Genomic DNA, 20790 nt, shown 5'->3' on the forward strand with positions numbered 1-20790 from the left:
TTGTCAGCGGCCACTTCCTGTTACGAACCATTGGCCGCGGCTGCGATTTTCTGCCTCTGGCTGGACATCGAGATCAAGATGGCCTCCTGTGAAAGACGCACGGGGTGGATCAGAGAAACAGTATAGACAGGTCAGGTTGAACTCCCAGCTGATATAATGAAAGATAACGGGCCCTGAGTTTTTCCTTACCATGTATGGAAACAATGGTCCATTGCCAGTGTTTTACCTGGTCTGGAAAAACTGACCTACAGCAGATGCATGTAATATAATATGCCATTTAGCAGACACTTTTATTTAAAGCGACTCAGTCATGACATCAGTCACTACATTTTACGTATGGGTGGTGCCTGGAATCTAACCCACTATACTGGCATTGCAAGTGCCATGTTCTACCAACTGAGCTAAAAAGGACCATGTGATGGACAGTTTGCTATCCTCAGTCTTCCCCCTTCTACACGCTCTTCTCTCGGTTCTCCACGCACCTTTGTGCATATGGTCCTGCTGCCTTGGTTGGGGCAAGTGTTGAGGTACAGGTCAAACAGAACACTGGGGTCAGTCAACTCCAGGTTCTGATCACCATCCACACTGGCCTCCAAACCCTGCAGACCACCAAACACAACCAACGTGGAGGAGGGAAAGAAAGAGTGCAACAAAACAAAGTTAAGCCATAGAAAATTAGCATGATGTTATCTACAATATAAGATAAACAGGGCTTCCACCTTATTGTGTTTTGTAGTTCTTACCTCATACTCTGAACTTACTTCAATGGAGAAAGAGGGGTTTTGTCAACGTCGCCGCCTTTCTCTGATGTCCCAATGGTCAGGTCATACACTTGTAAACGTGAGATTTATCAAAATAAATAAATGAAAATCGAATTGAATGAAAATCTCAGGCTTATCTATACTGAACAAAAATATAAATGCAACATGTAAAGTGTTGGTCCCTTGTTTTATGAGCTGAAATAAAATATCCCAGAAATGTTCCATACGCACAAAAATGCTTATTTCTCTAAAATGTTGTGCACAAATGTTTTTACATTCCTGTCAGTGAGCATTTCTCCTTTGCCAAAATAATCCATCCACCTGACAGGTGTGACATATCAAGAAGCTGATTAAACAGCATGATCATTACACAGGTGCACCTTGTGCTGGGAACAATAAAAGGCCACATAAATGTGCAGTTTTGTCACACAATAATGCCACTGATGTCTCAAGTTGAGGGAGCGTGCAATTGGCATGCTGACTGCAAGAATGTCCAACAGAGCTGTTGCCAGAGAATTGAATGTTCATTTCTCTACCATAAGCCGCCTCCAACGTCATTTTAGAGAATTTGTCAGAACATCCAACCAGCCTTACAACCACAGACCACGTGTAACTACGCCAGCCCAGGACCTCCACATCCGTCTTCTTCACCTGCGGGATCGTCTGAGGAGGGGGACGGGGGGTGCTGAGGAGTGTTTCTGTCTGTAGTAAAGCCCGTTTGTGGGGAAAAGCTCATTCTGATTGGCTGGGCCTGGCTCCCCAGTGGGTGGGCCTATGTCCTCCCGCGCCCCTGCCCAGCCATGTGAAATCCATAGATTAGGGCCTAATGAATTTATTTAAATTGACTGATTTCCTTCTATGAACTGTAACTCAGTAAAATCTTTGAAATTGTTGCATTTATATTTTTGCTCAGTATAATTGAAAATAATGGCTAGAGTTGTGGAGGATATGTACAGTGGGGTCAGAAATGATTGACACCCTTGATAAAGATGAGCAAAAATGACTGTATAAAATAAATCAATTCACCTCCCGAGTGGCGCAGTGGTCTAAGGCAGTGCTAGCTGTGCCACTAGAGATCCTGGTTCGAATCCAGGCTCTGTCGTAGCCGGCCGCGACCGGGAGACCCATGGGGCGGCGCACAATTGGCCCAGCGTCGTCCAGGGTAGGGGAGGGAATGGCCGGCAGGGATGTAGCTCAGTTGGTAGAGCATGGTATTTGCAACGCCAGGGTTGTGGGTTCGATTCCAGTATAAAAAATAAAAATGTATGCACTCACTAACTGTAAGTCGCTCTGGATAAGAGCGTCTGCTAAATTACTAAAATGTAAATGTAAATACTGAGCTATATTGTATGCTCCCAAAAAATTGGGAAATTATATTATTTTATACTAATATAATTGCTCAGAGAATAATATTGTTTAACAAGTAATCTTTTTTTCTCTCAAAAAGATAGGGGTCAAACTTATTGACAACCCTGTTGTTAATACCTTACCTTGCAAGGATAATGGCACTGAGCACATTGGACGGGATCTCAGACCTTTTGGGATAGAAAACGTTCATTATATCATTGGGAAAACCAGGAATGGAGATGGATACACAGCTACTCACTCACCGGCATAGTGTAGATCTTTATGCATTGGGAAGAATGATTTGCAGATACCTTGGAAATAAGACAAAAGGAAAAGGATCAAAACCATTGTCAAAGACTGCAACTGCATTTGATAGTCTCCTCATACAGTGCATTCAGAAAGTATTCAGACCCCTTCACTTTTTCCACATTTTGTTACGTTACAGCCTTATTCTAAAATTGATTAAAATGTTTTTTTCCCCTCAATCTACACACAATACCCCACAATGACAAAGCAAAAACAGGTTTTGAATTTTTTTGCAAATGTATTAAAACTAAAAAAACGGAAATATCACATTTACATGAGTATACAGACCCTTTACTCAGTACTTTGTTGAAGCGCCTTTGGCAGCGATTACAGCCTTGAGTCTTCTTAGGTATGACGCTACAAGCTTGGCACACCTGTATTTGGGGAGTTTCTCCCATTCTTCTCTGTAGATCCTCTCAAACTCTGTCAGGTTGGATGGGGAGCGTCTCTGCACAGCTATTTTCAGGTCTCTCCAGATATGTTAGATCGGGTTCAAGTCCGGGCTCTGGCTGGGCCACTCAAGGACATTCAGAGACTTGTACCAAAGCCACTCCTGCGTTGTCTTGGCTGTGTGCTTAGGGTCGTTGTCCTGTTGGATTGTGAACCTTCGCCCCAGTCTGAGGTCCTAAGCGCTCTGGAGCAGGTTTTCGTCAAGGATCTCTCTGTACTTTGCTCCATTAATCTTTCCCTCGATCCTGACTAGTCTCCCAGTCCCTCCCGCTGAACAACATCCCCACAGCATGACGCTGCCACCACCATGCTTCACCGTAGGGATGGTGCCAGGTTTCCACCAGACTTGACGCTTGGCATTCAGGCCAAATAGTTCAATCTTGGTTTTATCAGACCAGATAATCTTGTTTCTCATGGTCTGAGAGTCCTTTATGTGCCTTTTGGCAAACTCCAAGCGGGCTGTCATGTGCCTTTTACTGAGGAGTGGCCTCTGTCTGGCCACTCTACCATAAAGGCCTGATTGGTGGAGTGCTGCAGAGATGGTTGTCCTTCTGGAAGGTTCTACCATCTCCAGAGGAACTCTGGAGCTCTGTCAGAGTGACCATCGGGTTCTAGGTCACTTCCCTGAACAAGGCCCTTCTACCCTGATTGCTCAGTTTGGCTGGGCGGCCAGCTCTAGGAAGAGTCTTGGTGGTTCCAAACTTCTACCATTTAAGAATGATGGAGGCCACTGTGTTCTTGGGGCCCTTCAATGCTGCAGACATGTTTTGGTACCCTTCCCCAGATCTGTGCCTTGACACAATCCTGAACTCAATTTTGAGTGTCATAGTAAAGGGTCTGAATACTTATGTAAATAAGGTATTTCTGTATTTAAAAAAGATAGTTGCAAAAATGTCTAAAAACCTGTTTTCGCTTTGTCATTATGGGTTTATTGTGTGTAGATTGATGATTTCTTTCTTTAATCAATTTTAGAATAAGGCTGTAACGTAACAAAATGTGGAAAAGGTGAAGGGGTCTGAATACTTTCCAAATGCACTGTAGGTCCCTGCTACTCATTGTGGGCATTCCAGGAACTGGAGGATTCTAGCCAGTTGAATGCAGGCTTGACCTTTCTTGCAGACACTGTTGAATTCTCCCTCAACAGTCTTGTGAAATAAAAACAACATGAAGGTCTTACTGTCAAGACCTAATATCTAAAACCGCATCAAACTAATAAAGACATGAGCCTAAAATAAGATGCTCAGAAACGGAGGTCTTACTTGACATCCTCCTCTTGTTCGTCAAACACGATGATCTCATCGACACAGAACACAACACAGACTCTGGCTATCTGTCCAGCCAGGTACGTGCGGAATTCAGTGGACTAGGCGCATTGTCCAGTACAGAACCGGGTAGGGCAACGCTCACTGTGTATGGTCGTCCTACGGGTTACAAATATTCAAAACATAATCCTACATTATTTATATGAAAGGCAATGCGACCAAATACTAATTGAGTGTATGTAAACTTCTGACCCACTGGGAATGTGATGAAAGAAATTAAAGCTGAAATAGATCATTCTCTCAACTATTATTCTGACATTTCACATTCTTAAAATAAAGTGGTGATCCTAACTGACCTAAGACAGGGAATCTTTACTAGGATTAATTGTCAGAAATTGTGAAAAACTGAGTTTAAATGTATTTGGCTAAGGTGTATGTAAACTTCTGACTTCAACTGTATATATATTTTTAGGGTGTAGATCAGCTTTAATATTGCAGATAGATTGTGGCTTCCATCAATGTAATTGTCTGCATCATTTACAATCCCCCGTATATTTTTTTGTAAATATATATATTTTTAAATATATTTTCCTTCATTATTTTCCCCTAACCCTATCATCCCTCCCCTAATTGGAGTAAACTAATGGACAACAACACTTAGGTTTCTACTTCCAGCTTATACATACTATATACATTTGACGGACTCAGTATATTTTACAATAGTTATCTTTTGTTTGTTTTTAGTCCCATCCTTCAGCTCCACTCAACCCCTCCCATCTATCTCTGAACACCATCCAGTTTTGATTTCTATTTGCCATATATTTTTCAACTGTGCTGTGATGTTTCACAAAAGTTCTGAACCTTTCTATTATCATAGATTCTACATATTGTAAATTACAAATAAACATTTTTGCTAAGAGTATTATTATATTATTGATCGCTTGACTATGACTTTTTAAATCACCCAGCAGTGCTATTTGCAGAGGGGGACATAACTTGGCAGTGGGTCTGGGGGCCCTCCCATTTTTGGGGGCATCTAAAGCACATTTCTTGCATTTCTACACAATCTAATATGACCCATGGCCCTTCTAGCCGTCTCTATTTAGAACAACAAAAAGTAAGCAGAAATCATCAAGCTAGGTAAGAGATTATTAAATATGTTTAAATGATTGATAAGACTGAACTAGTTCCATGATAATTCAATAATCAATATTGTGTTGCACCTTTAACCAATAGCCTAACAAATGAACAACTCTTACAAATAAAGTACAAATTGTCTTTAAGACATCCTCTACATCAGGGCTGCCCAACCCTCTTCCTGGAGATCTACCGTCCTGTGGGTTTTCAGTCCAACCCTAATTTAACACACCTGATTCTACTTATTAGCTGCTCAACAAGACCTTAACTAGCTGAATCAGATATGCTAAATTAAGGTTGGAATGAAAACCTACAGGACAGTAGATCTCCAGGAAGAGGGTTGGGCAGCCCTGCTCTACATCAAATTTCAGCCAGACCGCCCAGTCAACCCGAGCCGCCTACACACCCGACCCCTACCAGTCTAGTCAATAACTAAACTCTCTCCCCAACACAACTTCCTTCCCATCTTTTTTTTGTGTCAAGGGAAAGGTTTGGAAAACAAAAGTTTAATGAAAACACACATACACATTAACACACAGAAACAGTACACCCTCCATATAATTAACACCATAGGCCTAATAGTACTGTAGAGATCTTTTTAATTGCACACAATATAGCTGGGTCACCCCGTCGTGCCCCTAGGTACCCACAGCCCTGTAGCACCCCAACCCAACACACCTCTCTCAGCTTTAGTATCTTAGTGAAACATTAATTATTGGTTTCAGGTGTGTTAGGCCAAGGCCAGAGTCCCCCAGGGCCAGAACTGAGCAGCCCAGCAGCTAGGGATTGCCTACATCTCCCCTGACGTGGGCATGTTTTCAATACAGACTCCTTTTGTCGTTCAGTATTTCATATAAGGCATCCAGACCTTATGAATGTCGCACAGTATACCCTTAATCTTAAAACAAATCTAGTGATACTGTATTTAACTTGACATTTCTTCCTTACATTGTGGGAGGATAACCAACCTTCCAATTAATGACAATGCATTTATTAGCCACTATAAATGCTAGGTTACACAGTTTATTCTGATAACAGTCTCCAGTATCAACATTTCCAAGCAAATAAAAAAAGGGAGAAGGGAGAATCTGTAGACATGCTGAGATAAAATAACATAATCTTTGCCATAATTCAGCCAGCCTTCACAAGACCACAACATTTGCTAATATGTCCCCCTTTGTGCTTTACACCTCCAGCAGAATAATACAATTTCTGAGTGCATGATTTTCAGTTTCACTGGCATATAGTATGTTCTATGGATGGTCTTAAACTGCATTAATTTATGTCTGAGATTATATGAGCATGATTGGGCATTCTGACATATCTATATCCAGTCATCATCATCAATAGCGTCTCCCAGGTCTTCCTCATATTTTTGTTTTTACATGTTTTTGTCATCGGGAAAAGCCTCTATCAACCCTTGATACAGTTTGGAAATCATCTTTGGAGGTTTGTCAGACTGCGTTAAAATAGCATCTGGCTTGACCAGTGTTTGCTGGACAGAGAGAATAAAGTGTTGTATCTGCAAAAATGTACCTCACCTCTGTCACAGACTGGTCTTCCCTGGCTGCCTGACTCTGCTGAGACCCTGTCACCATCTGATCCTCCTAAAATGAGGCATGACAAAGAATTACCTTGGTGTACATTTATACATTATATTATCCAAGAATAGAATCAATGGTTCAATAATTGAAATAAGCTGCTGTCCTGTAGCTACTGTAGGTCTACACATCAAGTCAAGATGGAACTTTGTATTAATCACTGAATATACTGCTAAATTCACCTGAGCTCAGTAGACTGGTCTTCCCTGGCTGTCTGACCCTGCTGGGACCCCTGTCACCATCTGATCCTGCTAAGACATGATTAGCACTAGAGGGATGCGTTCCCGCAGGATGCCTGCAGGACCCGACAGAGATCATTGCTGCACAGGTCTGCATTTTTTCATGCTGCAGGCGGGAGCGGGCTGTCAGACAGATACAAACCCCCCAATAAATCAATTTTAATTCCAGGTTGTAAGGCAGCAAAAAAGGAAAAATGCCAAGGGGGGTGAATACTTTCGCAAGCCACTGTATGTGTGGTCTCATTGAAATAGATTAGGCTGCCTACATGGGCGGAGAATCACGTGGCAGTTAGACTGATTAGACTGTAGTTTACTACAGTGTCTGTAAATATATATTGATAATGAAAAGAACTGGAGGGCGCTCAACCAATGTGAGTCAAAGTGCAATCAAAAAATTTAATCATAATTTAAAAGGAAAAGGCACAATGCGCACATAGGATAGCCTACTACGGTGAGTGAGCTTTGCACCTTTTCATTTTCAATAAGTATTGATACCCATTTATTTGTCTCTGCCTGCAAATTGTCCGCCTAAAAGTTAGGCTAAATCCTATAGGACTATACAAAACGTAGCAAGTGTTGCTGTCATCATTCTTGCTGCCTCCAGTTCAATAGCCATACCTGCAAGATCAGGTGAGCATGTGTTCTTAATTAAATAGAGTAGGCTTTGTATACATGAAATAAAATTGTATTGGTCAATTACACGTGTTTAGCAGATGTTATTGTGGGTGTAACGAAATGCTTGTGCTTCTAGCTCCGACAGTGCAGTAATATCTAACAGGTAATATCTAACAATTTCACAACATATACCCAATAGACACAAATCTAAGTAAGGAATTAATTAAGAATATATACACATATGGACAAGCGATGTTAGAGCGGCATGGACTAAGATACAGTAGAGTAGTATAGAATAAAGTATATACATTATGTGGACACTGGGCAAAATACTATGCCACAATATAGTAGTATAGCATAGTATATATAGTATAGCATAGCAGTATAGCTCAAACAAAACAACATGTAATAATGTCCAGCAATTAACCAGTCTGTTTTCCACATCCCTCAGTTTGACACTCCTGCCCCTCCCTCTACACTTGAGCCTTCTTCAGATGCTCTGGCAGCACGCAGCCCCTCTTCCTGGCCCGGTCCTCCTTCTTCTCCACTTTGCCCTTGTTGTTCTTCTGGATGTTTCTGCCGCCTCTGCATCTTCTCCACCACCGTCTCGCTGCGCTCCGTCCACTTCTTCTGCTGCGAGCGCATCTTCTCCTTCCTCTTGAACGAGGCCCTCAGCAGGTCCTCGTCATCCTTGATCTTCAGGCCCTCGGCCTTGTACAGCACGTTGGTCCACTTCATCTTCTCCTCCTGCACCTTGGCCTTGCCCTCGTCCTTCTCCCGCAGCTCCTCCAGCTTTGCCTTGCATGCCTCCACGCGCCCCAGCAGCTGCTTAAAGTTCTTGCCCACCAGCGGCGTGAGGCCGCATTTTATCCGGTTATTTTTCTCCTTCTGCTCTTTATCCAAGAAGCCGCCGTCACCCAGCTCCACCTTGTTGAACACAATGGCCGTCTCGTCCCTCTTGCCCGTGGCTGGTGTGGTGGGAGGAGAAGGGGCTTCTTCCATTTTGATCTCTGGCTCGTATTCCAGGCCGGCTTTTTCTGCAAGGTTTTTTTTGCGGAACACTTTGCGCTTCATCTTCTTGCGCTCCCTTTCCTTCTTTCGCTAATTCTGCCCTTCCTCAGAGGATGGGTCCTTAGGTGTTCCCTATGGGAAGAAAAGAGGATGTAAGGTTAGTTATAGGCTATACAGAATAATGTGCTCTGCCAAGTTGACAGGCAGCTGTTGGTCAGTGATAGGACAACTACTGTGTAGCCACTGAACACAACCCCTTAAAAAACCTAATACATACCTGCCCACGAGACTCCTCAATCTTTTCACGAAGTCTCTGACGTAGAATATCTACCGTGGAGAATTTAGTGCCCGGCTTTCCACCTTCAATGTCTCTGATGTGGCTATTACACCATTAAAATAACACCATATACAATACCAGTCAAAATACAGAGAGAGGACAGGCAAGTATCACCAGTAGATGCTAGGAAGTTGAGCATCATTTGAGGAGGACTGGACATCTCAAGATTTAACTTTACCTTTGGGCTTCTGTTTTGTCTCAACCTCTGTCCCATTTGGAACTGAAGCTTTTGGGGTATTCTGTTCTGTTGCACCAGGTGCTTTCTGTGCTGGCGTCATGAAAGGCTTCTGGTTAGGCTCTAAAGGTGGCTTCTGGTGTTTGGTTGGGTTGCTGTTCCCATTGATCTGTTTCCATACCTGCCAACTTTTCAAAAAACCTTGGAGTGAGATTTTGTCCTGGGTCCTGCAGTCGGTAAAAAGCAATTGCACTGCCTGCGTCTCAGAACTGCGGTCGCCTTGATCTCATGAGGTAATCGTTGCCCACGTGTGCATGACGTCAGAGAAAGTCGGGATCAAGTCGGACACAAATCTAACCAGCATGCATTGGGCGGTGATCGCCAGTGATCGATTCTGCGCAGACCTGGCTCATCTCAAATGAGCCTCTTGTCTATGATCTGTCGGCATGGTTATACTGGCCTGTGGCCTTCTTGGAGGCCTTGATGATATCGGAGGGGGGCTCCCATTTGAAGCAGGGCTCCAGATTGGCCATCTTTATGGTCATTATTGAGGACAGGGTGCCATCCAATGCTAGGCTGTTTCTTCTCTTGGTTTTCTTCAGTCCCACAACTGAAAACACCCTCTCAGCATCTGCATTTGCATGGGGCAACACCAGGACAAGCTTGGCGACGGCAGCAAGCCTCTCAAATTCTTTGGCTCCTGTCACCTATGGAAAATGCACCAAAACACAATGGAAAAACATACCTTGATTTTTGATTGATTAATACTGTAAGTATACTGTAGGTTGATCCATTAACAAAGTTCAGAGAAAAACATGCATAATTTGCAACATGCATGACACATATGCATGCAACAATTTTAAGCAACAGATGTAGCCAAGCCACACCTGCCAAAAGGAAAGACAAAAAATGAAAAATGTTTACCTTATGCTTCCGGGTTGCCATTTCAGCCCAGAAGCTTTCCATTTCAGTTTCGTCCTGCAGGGATATCATTGGCATGGTCTGATAATTTAGAAACTCCTCACCCAGAAGGTCATGCTCCTCTGCCCCATGGTATGGCAGGAGATGGGGAAACCTATTTATGAAAGTACAGTTACAAGTTGTTACGTTTTAGTTATATAGTCATCAACCAGCAGCAGTTCATACACATCTTTGAGGAGAAGCCACATAAGAATATCTCATGTGCAGTTTAGGAGTGAACACACCTCATCATAAAACACAGGGTATTTTAGCTAAGATAACAGACAATAATTAGAGAAAAAAAACTAACCTTTCAACAAAGTACAGGACATCTTCGATGTCACTTTCAGCCCTCTGCCGTACATCTACAAATTGTGCGTGCTTGATCAGTGGCTCTTCCAGTGGCAGCTTCTTAAGTGCATAGTCCACAGCACTTGTCAGGAAACACAACACAGCTTCATGGAATGAATCCACCTGCTGTGGTGTGATGTCACCCTCGTCGAGTAATCTGTTAAGTTTAGCCCTGGTTGTGAACCTAATGTTCAACTTTCTTCCTGTCACAGATACAGCATATCGGTATAAGGTACAAGGCTAAATATCACATATCACAGTGTTTGATCATAATAATAGTCAAATACTAACCTGGTAAATGGTTTGCCTTTTCTTTAAAGGCAATTTCACAAGGCTCCTCATGGCACTGCAGAGCTGCTGGAACCATAAACTTGGAACATAGCTTGCGTACGAATTTCACCATCTATAACAGACATTTACAAAAATAGTAGGTGAAACCTGTTTTAGAGGATCCCTGCAGATATCAGCAAGAAACACAAAATGGAAAAGAAACTGCAAAATCCAATCCCCCCTCATCATGTAACAAAAATATTGATGACTGCTCTCTCTGAAGCAGCAAGTTGAAAGAAGTGAAAGTTGGTACGGTGGCTTGGAAGAACAGCAGGTACACTTCTGTCATGGGGTCAGTGAATGTCTGCACAAGTCTACTTTTATTGCACACATTTCCTGTATTTATGTTAAATTCTTTGGAATACATCTTACCTGTTCGAAATCAGCTGAGTTTACATTCACCACACTAAATCATGTTCACACGCACAAACAAATCATTTCTTTCAAGATTTAAAGTTTAAGAGAGTGAGTACTCAATTGGACGACATTTCATTGTTACATACTGTTAAGTTGCGTCAATTCAAATCTGGTATTGGGAACAAAAGATATCAACACGACTTCTAAGATATACTAGTATTTTAATTAATGCAAAACACTTCAATGGTAAATATGATGTTCGTATACGGGTCCACTGAAATACCACGCAGGGCACTCAGAGAACTGAACCATTGTTCTAAGTTCTTCTTCAAATACTCTGACAGAGATAGTTCCCGCTCCCTGCTGGACAATCAGAGTAGAGACTGAGCGTGGTTTAGACTTACTCAGCCTATCATTGCACACTGTTGCCAGGCATAAGTTGTTATCATCACTTACTATGAAATTCCTCTCTTCCCTAATGAGCGGTATTGATCAGATATATCTTCTTGTCTTCCATTAAAATCAAAGAACTCATCCTGTACCTCCATGATAGTATTCTGCACTATTTCAGATGAATCTGCATCATTCTCTACTACCATCTGCTCTCCTATCTCAACACTATCCTTACTACCATTGACAGCACTCTCCATCCGTATCATAAACTCCTGAGTCACTCTTGCTACATCCTTTAGTTTCAGAAAAGTTGTTGTTGGTGTCTGTGTCATATTTCCTAAATTTGTTATTGCCGTCGTACCATTAATCTCTTTCAAAGTTGCTATTAAAATAGTTGCTTTAGCTGATGTATTAACACTCTTAACTATTTCCAGTGGGAATGTTACAGATATCCTCTGTGTATTATTTACTGTTGGAGTGGCTACTGTAATATACTTCTCCTGAACTCCTTTGGTGACTGTGGAAGCTTCAACAGACTTCAAATCTTCCATCATAAGCGTCACCTTACGAGTTACATAGCCTTTTAACCAATAATTGTTAGCCGGAACAAACTTTAAAGCTTGCACTAAATAAGTACACATATATTCTCCCTGATCTTTCCATGTAACATTACACAAAATAAGTGAGCAATCACTCATAACCCTCTTCCACTTCATATCGTTGTACAAAATATACTTCCTTTGACTAGGGGGCACAGCTTCTACTTCTGGTCCTGATAACAACACTTCTTCTCCATAATTATCTCTCCATGTGGGAGGAACGTCACCACCCCCACTCCATCTCTCACATCTACAAGGAAGATGAGCTGTACCACCAATCCTAACCCTAATGACAGTCTTTTCCTCTAAAATTGGTGCTGGAGCAATTGGCTCCCTTGTAATCAAATGTGATACATTTATAGCTTTAATAACTGTCAATGTTGAAAGAGTTGAATTGCTTCTCACTGTTGTTATAATAGGCTGAAGTGTTGATGTCATTGTTGTTGATTCATCGATTCTCCATAAAGCTTTGAACTCTTTACTTGTATTTCCATCTATCACCACTAGTGTCACTACATCAACTCTCAGTCCCAACTCTAATCCCTCACTTTCAAACTGTTGATTATAAAAAATACATTTATAATCACCTTGATCTTCCTGCTGGGAATTGTAAATATAGATACTGCAATCACCCTCAATCTTCATTCTTCTCTTATCATTCAGCAACGCATCCTTTCTCAATGCAACTGCTCCTAACATATCTAAACTCCTGCCATATCTATCTTCCCACTGAACTCTAAATTTCCCTTCACCACTGTTCTCTCTCGTGCACTTACATTGAAGCTTAGCTGACTGTCCTAGAGTTCCTTCAACCCTAGTTTTCCTAACTTTTTAATCTGACTTTTCTCCTAACTTTTAAAAAACCATTTCACTGATTTATCCACAAATTCCTTTCCCACTAATTTTAGGATATGTGATCGGGAAGTCCCCACCTGTTTATGACTTCTTTACACACAGACTTGGCAAACGACTGAGCATCTTTTAGCTTAGTTTGAAATCTTATTCCCCTCTTGGTGAAGGAATGTAACCAAGAATAACAGTCACACCCTGTAAACATTACTTTTCAGACAGATTGTCCACCTTCCTATGATATAATAAATATTTTCAAGCCAATATGGTTCCCAAAAACCCTACTCCTTTGTAATCTTTCTCCTAACCTTAGCCTTCTTTAAAGAATCTTCACTGAGATTTCCAATCCAGAATACTAAAGACAAATCCATCTCTGTCATCATCAACAATTGGTAAACCTTTTCCTTTGGTACTTCTACCAGACAGCCGTCTGGTGTACATCTTATTGTACAGTTCAACTTACACAATGCATCTCTTCCCAACAATGCAATAGGTGTATGTTCTGATACCAGTATGGGTATTGTAATTTTTAGATTTTTATAGCAGAGCTCAATTGGTTCCGTAAGAGGAATCAGCTGTTTTACTCCCTCGAATCCGATTGTCCTAATGAGTTGATTGGACATAGGGAGATGTGTAGCATCTTCAGGCCGAACGCAGGTAAAAGCAGCTCCGCTATCCGCCATCACTTCCAATGGTCGGTTGTTTATTTTCACCTCAATTGTTGGATATTTTTCCGGTCCTGATGCTACCAGCTGACACCCCCCTTTCGGATCTTCTGGGCACCCCTAGAATCCTTGCTGCGGGCCCCTATAGGGGTTCACCTGTCCTCCAGATGATCTTGACTTGCTCCTGTATCTTCCTCTGAAATTCGCTCTGATGTTTCCTCCTGGCCCATTGCACTCACAGCAAAGTGACCAACCTGTCCACAACTATAACACACTTCTGGAGATTGCTGGAAGTATGGCTTAAATCTTCCTCCTCTTCCTCTTTCTAAGCCTTCTCGTCCTCTTCCTCTCCAATTCTGTGTCTGTCCAGAAACTGGCTGTGGATATGAAACAACTGGTACCGCTATTGGTGGCTGGTACAATTGCGGTTGGAACTGGTCCGGTTGAAGCTGTGGCAGTGATTGTTGATTTGGTGCACACTGATTCTGCATAACCAAAGCTTGTTTCTTCTCCTTCTTATTCTCCACCAGTTGTATTTGATAGAGTTTTCTGAGAGTTTCTTGGTCCTGTTCTTTCTGGTTGTGTTCCTTTTTCCTGTACAGATCCACTTGATGGGCTATATGATCTGTATAGACACCTTTTGTCATGCTTCCAAGTCCAACCACCTCTGCCAGTTTGCTCCTTACTGGTGAGGGCAGTCCCATCTGCAGTTTAGCTCTCAAAATTGACTGCTCAATTTGACTCACATCTGGATCATTTCCGGTAATATTTCTCCACACTTGATGGACTCTTGACACACAGGCTCTCGGATTTTCTTGTTGTCCTAGTGGATCAATCAGAATGTTGTCAGGATGCATATTTGTTGGAAACGTATCTTTCAGTGCTCTCCACAGCCGATTCCTACTTGCAGCCAACAATTCAGGATCATTCACTGCAGTCCCCACATATCTATTGAGTCCAGCTCTCTGAAATATTTCTTCCATATCTGGAATCCCAAGGAGATTAGCCAAAAGTATCTTAATGTCTCCTATGGCTGACTGTGTTCCCACCGTAATTTCTTCCAATTTTGAAATCCAAGGATAGGCTCCATCTTGAAGAGTAGGCAGCTTCTCAAGTATATCTGACATATCGGTATTTTGCAAAGGCTTATATTCTAGGTTTTGTCCTCGAATGATCACTGGCATCATCTTCTTACTGGTGCCCTCTTTCCTTGGCCTCAATGTATACTTTTTCTCCAATTCTTGGGGTCCTTTTCTCAGCAGTTTTTTTTTCTGTATCTTCAGCTTCTTGAGTTGTTGTTCCAGTTCTCTTACTTCTTCTAAATTATTCGCTTTATCCAGGCATGATACGCATCGGTCTATATCTCTTTCTATTTCTTCTGTGCTAGTCATTGTAGGATAAAATCCTCTTGAATATGAAGCACCTTTAATCTCCAAATCTTTATCGCTGTCTTCATCTTCGCTTTCATCAGAACTGGAATATCTTGTATTCTTCTTCTTCAAACATCCATCACCCCTTCTTTCCGCTCTGGCCAACCTCTGTCTGATCACAGGGTCATATCCACCCATGATCTCTTCTGAATCACTCTGATCATCATCATCATCATCATCTTCAAGTTCCATCCTCCTGAACCTCACTCCACCCTTAGTTTCCAGACATCTCGTTTTTTTCTTACTTTTGGAGTTTGGATTCATTTTTATAGTCGTTTCTGCTTGTCCTCTCTCTATTATTCGTTCATCCTCATCTCTGATGCAATAATCACCCTCCTGAATGATCACTGGAAGCTGAGGATAGATGTCCTTAAACTCTACTTCTTTCTCATAAGGTGGGGGTCTTTTTGCTGAATCCGTATGTGAGAAAGGTGTACTGACTTCTGTCATTAGTTTTTCTGTCACCTTCACTGCTTTTACAATTTTCTCTATATCTTTGTTTCTTTTATCGTTGGTATCTTTCATCAGTTTTTGTCCTTCATTTTCAAACAGCTTAAGAACACCCAGCTCTCTTTGTCTCTTTTCTTTACGTTGTTCCCTTTTTTTCCCTTTCTTTTGATCTGCCTTATGAATTGACAGAAGCACTTTCATTATGTTGATGACGTCAGGGTTAAGAGTCCCTTCCACTGGCCATGGTTGTTCAATGTCAGGCCAACGTTTATTCCATTTTCCAGATAACCTTGCAATACCATTAACTAGAGGATTACTATTTTGTACTACATCAACAGGAGTAATTACTTTCATAGTTTTTATGTCCTTTTTCCCCATTGTAACAACTCTTTTATATTCCTTTATTGTGAATAATTTTATTATTTTAGACTATATAGCTTATGGGTCCCTCCCTTTTTAATTATTATTTTTTATTTTATTTTTTTCTCTCAAATTCATTTATTTTACCAATTTATTAATTAGTGGCAATCTTACCACATCCGATCAAGAAAAGTAAAGGAAAGTAGTCAACTTCAGAGCAATCCAAAAAAAAAGAAAGACCTATAATCCAGCAACACTACAGTCCTCACAAACCAATTGCTTAATAAGCACCCAATGACCTTAATTTTACAGAATAATGTCAGTACTCGATTCCCAACACAACTCTAATCAAACCAACTTATTCACAAAAACTCCAATATGCAATTACATCAATTGATCAGTCTGTTGCCAAGTCCCTGTCAAATTGTCACAACATCAAATATGCTAGGCACACAAAATATCCTGTATGGGAAGGTAAGTTTTGTAAATAGAACAGTACTGGCCTTAGTTTGACTGGATCCGTTGCAGCACACCCTGTCGCGTGATGTACACGTCAGCACTTCCGCTCTCTCTCGGTCTCCTCCCTCTCGTCTCTCATATGACAGAATAACAAAGGACAGACAAGAATTTAGTATTTTATGCACACACTGAGTTATTTCAACCATTCAATACTCCTCCGTTCACATTCGCGCTAAGAAATAAGCAAACAACTTAACTCAGGAATAGTATAAATAGCTCAATAACATTTTATTTTATTTATTTTTAATCCATCAACATATCTCTAGTTTATCAATTCGATAGGTCTCAAGAAAACAGTTTCATCGTCAAACAACAGCCGATTTAACAACCAGAATACACTATTAGTGTCTAAATCTTCTCTCTCTCTTTTTCTGTGTCTCCCAGCAGCTCAGTGCAGGCAGGGGAGTGGCATATTTGCCCTACGTAACTCTAAAGTCATAAAATCACGCGCATGCGTAGTTCATACACCAATACGATTTCAGAGTGGATGGAGCTCCCTCCCAGCTAAACAACAGAAAGTAGACACGCCAACTTTACCTCCGTTCTTCATGAGACAAACAGTAACATTTAACAGAGCTCACAAACCACATAAAACATTGAACACAAATCCTACTTTGAAGTGTCTTAACTTCCCTTTATCCTAATCTGCAGATTTATAGTGATTTTCTTATCCATTACAAAACATCTCTATACACTTATTAAAAACTCCTCCCTGTAGGCTCATGATATTCTAATAGTTAGTAAACGTTCTCTTTTTATAGAGAGTCATGACATTTTTAACCTTAACGTCCTTCCAGGGGGCTCACATATAGTTAACAACCACCAACGTTCTCACCCACGGAGACTCACAAGATCTACAACACAAATTCCTTCCCAACATGAGTCGACACACAGCTCAGACACGTCTCCACTCCACCATTTTTCTCTCTTCCACAAACACACATACATACATACATACATACATACATACACAGTTTAAGAGGCTCGTCCCATTCCTATGGACCTCTAAGGTAGTATTCTACCTACATTGCGCCGTATAATTCCATTGTTCCTAAATTTCTGCTACCACGAGGTCGCGGACATGTCAATGAGCGGTCACATCAATCATATAATTCGTCAACCACATGTTGAGAGGTAACTTGCAACCGAATATACAGTGGGGAAAAAAAGTATTTAGTCAGCCACCAATTGTGCAAGTTCTCCCACTTAAAAAGATGAGAGAGGCCTGTAATTTTCATCATAGGTACACGTCAACTATGACAGACAAAATGAGAAAAAATAATCCAGAAAATCACATTGTAGGATTTTTTATGAATTTATTTGCAAATTATGGTGGAAAATAAGTATTTGGTCAATAACAAAAGTTTCTCAATACTTTGTTATATACCCTTTGTTGGCAATGACACAGGTCAAACGTTTTCTGTAAGTCTTCACAAGGTTTTCACACACTGTTGCTGGTATTTTGGCCCATTCCTCCATGCAGATCTCCTCTAGAGCAGTGATGTTTTGGGGCTGTCGCTGGGCAACACAGACTTTCAACTCCCTCCAAAGATTTTCTATGGGGTTGAGATCTGGAGACTGGCTAGGCCACTCCAGGACCTTGAAATGCTTCTTACGAAGCCACTCCTTCGTTGCCCGGGCGGTGTGTTTGGGATCATTGTCATGCTGAAAGACCCAGCCACGTTTCATCTTCAATGCCCTTGCTGATGGAAGGAGGTTTTCACTCAAAATCTCACGATACATGGCCCCATTCATTCTTTCCTTTACACGGATCAGTCGTCCTGGTCTCTTTGCAGAAAAACAGCCCCAAAGCATGATGTTTCCACCCCCATGCTTCACAGTAGGTATGGTGTTCTTTGGATGCAACTCAGCATTCTTTGTCCTCCAAACACGACGAGTTGAGTTTTTACCAAAAAGTTCTATTTTGGTTTCATCTGACCATATGACATTCTCCCAATCCTCTTCTGGATCATCCAAATGCACTCTAGCAAACTTCAGACGGGCCTGGACATGTACTGGCTTAAGCAGGGGGACACGTCTTGCACTGCAGGATTTTAGTCCCTGGCGGCGTAGTGTGTTACTGATGGTAGGCTTTGTTACTTTGGTCCCAGCTCTCTGCAGGTCATCCACTACGTCCCCCCGTGTGGTTCTGGGATTTTTGCTCACCGTTCTTGTGATCATTTTGACCCCACGGGGTGAGATCTTGCGTGGAGCCCCAGATCGAGGGAGATTATCAGTGGTCTTGTATGTCTTCCATTTCCTAATAATTGCTCCCACAGTTGATTTCTTCAAACCAAGCTGCTTACCTATTGCAGATTCAGTCTTCCCAGCCTGGTGCAGGTCTACAATTTTGTTTCTGGTGTCCTTTGACAGCTCTTTGGTCTTGGCCATAGTGGAGTTTGGAGTGTGACTGTTTGAGGTTGTGGACAGGTGTCTTTTATACTGATAACAAGTTCAAACAGGTGCCATTAATACAGGTAACGAGTGGAGGACAGAGGAGCCTCTTAAAGAAGTTGTTACAGGTCTGTGAGAGCCAGAAATCTTGCTTGTTTGTAGGTGACCAAATACTTATTTTCCACCATAATTAGCAAATAAATTCATTAAAAATCCTACAATGTGATTTTCTGGAAATTATTTCCTCAATTTGTCTGTCATAGTTGACGTGTACCTATGATGAAAATTACAGGCTTCTCTCATCTTTTTAAGTGGGAGAACTTGCACAATTGGTGGCTGACTAAATACTTTTTTTCCCCACTGTATATACCACAACCTCAAGCCCCCGGGACTCACCTAAATACACCTAACGTGCTTTTAGGATTTTCGGCCCATCCTAATGATCGCCTCCTGAGAGGACTTCCATAGATTCGCAATGGTCTAATTTGTATACATTTACCCTGGCCTTATTCCTTCATTATATTATTCAATAGTTATAGACACTCCCCCCCTGTTTGCGTTGTTACCAGCGCAAACAAATTTAGAATTTTAGAACGGACTCCTATCCCACAGCAAATAACAGCAAAATCTGCACACATAAGTCTTTTAAACGGTACATTTCTCCAGCGCACACACCCATAAGCAAGCGAACCAACCAGCGCACAAAATTGTGAGAAATCCCACCTTATGAGCCGGCGTCTTGAGCGGGAGTCACTTCGCCGCACATGAATGGAACACTGGAGAGACGCATCACGTCCCAAACGTTCCTCACCGCCATTTCTGTTGTTTATAAAGAATAATGCTAATCTTTGCTGTGAGACCAAGGAGTCCGCTTACACTGTACTTTGATTATAAAGGTTTATTTATATCACAAGATTTCAGCATTAGTTTACAGACGTCTGCAGGCATCTGGAGAACAGCGACCCAAAATAATATGTTTGTTCTGACCTCCTTTGTCTCAACCAAGTATTTATAATCTTTACCATGATATGGGTGGTTTCCCATACAGACCAATCCCATGAGACTTCCTCTGTTTTATGGGGTGCCCCTATAAAACTGCTCCCCTAAGCTGAATCAACATCCTCCAAGATACCATTTGAAAACGTTAGCAAAGTCATAAATTCCTCAGATACCACACTATCAAAATAAAATTGCAACACTTGCTGATAAACTTTTAAAACGGCAACCACAGACAGACAGCATAAGCACAAGCAAACGCACGTGTGTAGACTTAAATGGGCGTGGCTTACAGGTCACGCTGGACCGGATGTAGTTACATCCAAAACATTCCACCTTCATATAGGACATGCCAGTTAAGTAGTCAGTTGCCTTGTCAAATTGCCTAACTAGCTCTGTGTGTTTTCGATATTTTCAGTAACTATGAGTAGTTTAAAATGTATGTTCGCATGCTCTAGTAAGACCCTGAAGATAATAAAAAACAATGTAAGTTATTATACATGGCTAACTGCATAAAATGGTGTTTTAGCTAGCTAGATAGCTAACGTCAAGCTAGCTGTGTTGCATAAATTCCAGAGTTCGACCGCATCTAAAGTTATAATTATTGATTTCTTTTTTTTAAATCGCATGCAATTTATTTCAAGAGGACTCTCTTATTGCCACGACTGCCTCTCTTCAAACGAGCAGAAGTTAATGTTTAAGACAAGTTCCAAGCCAGTGGTGTAAAGTACTTAAGTAAAAATACTTTGAAGTACTACTTAAGTAGGTTTTTTGTTGGTATCTGTACTTTACTATTTATATTTTTGGCTACTTTTACTTAACTACATTCCTAAAGAAAATAATTTACTTTTTACTCCATACATTTTCCCTGACACCCAAAAGTACTCGTTACATTT

At 41.4% G+C, this 20790-nt stretch overlaps 2 protein-coding genes and 1 pseudogene across 3 annotated transcripts; all 3 read right to left on the reverse strand.

The window, feature by feature from the left end:
• Positions 1–20: 20 nt before the first annotated feature.
• Positions 21–5150, reverse strand: LOC311099372 (putative methyltransferase C9orf114; the record flags this gene model as incomplete). The annotated part of the gene is given in 6 exon segments (XM_084140081.1): positions 21–86; positions 483–599; positions 3926–4040; positions 4124–4227; positions 4230–4285; positions 5123–5150. Coding segments are annotated over 6 exon segments (486 nt in total).
• Positions 5151–8191: 3041 nt separating this feature from the next.
• Positions 8192–9557, reverse strand: LOC311099373 (surfeit locus protein 6 homolog; annotated as a pseudogene). Its single transcript, XR_014615706.1, has 3 exons — positions 9550–9557; positions 9007–9109; positions 8192–8861 (listed from the first exon to the last, which is right to left on the reverse strand). The product of XR_014615706.1 is annotated as a surfeit locus protein 6 homolog (transcript).
• Positions 9034–16572, reverse strand: LOC311100090 (uncharacterized protein). Its single transcript, XM_084140835.1, has 5 exons — positions 16489–16572; positions 10844–10955; positions 10512–10755; positions 10166–10316; positions 9034–9948 (listed from the first exon to the last, which is right to left on the reverse strand). The coding sequence occupies exons 2-5, from the start codon at positions 10953–10955 to the stop codon at positions 9673–9675; spliced, it is 783 nt and encodes a 260-aa protein (XP_083996961.1). The 5' UTR covers positions 16489–16572; the 3' UTR covers positions 9034–9672.
• Positions 16573–20790: the final 4218 nt, after the last annotated feature.

This window comes from Coregonus lavaretus, assembly GCF_964263955.1.
Source record: "Coregonus lavaretus genome assembly, chromosome: 24".
Taxonomy (NCBI): domain Eukaryota; kingdom Metazoa; phylum Chordata; class Actinopteri; order Salmoniformes; family Salmonidae; genus Coregonus; species Coregonus lavaretus.

Excerpts from the sequence above, each read along its gene's own strand:
- LOC311100090 (XM_084140835.1), bottom strand. The coding sequence starts at position 10,955 with ATGGTGAAATTCGTACGCAAGCTATGTTCCAAGTTTATGGTTCCAGCA. Across the intron at positions 10,317-10,511 it reads GTCCTGTACTTTGTTGAAAG|GTTTCCCCATCTCCTGCCAT; the intron begins GTTAGTTTTTTT and ends TTTCATAAATAG. Across the intron at positions 9,949-10,165 it reads TGGCAACCCGGAAGCATAAG|GTGACAGGAGCCAAAGAATT; the intron begins GTAAACATTTTT and ends CATTTTCCATAG.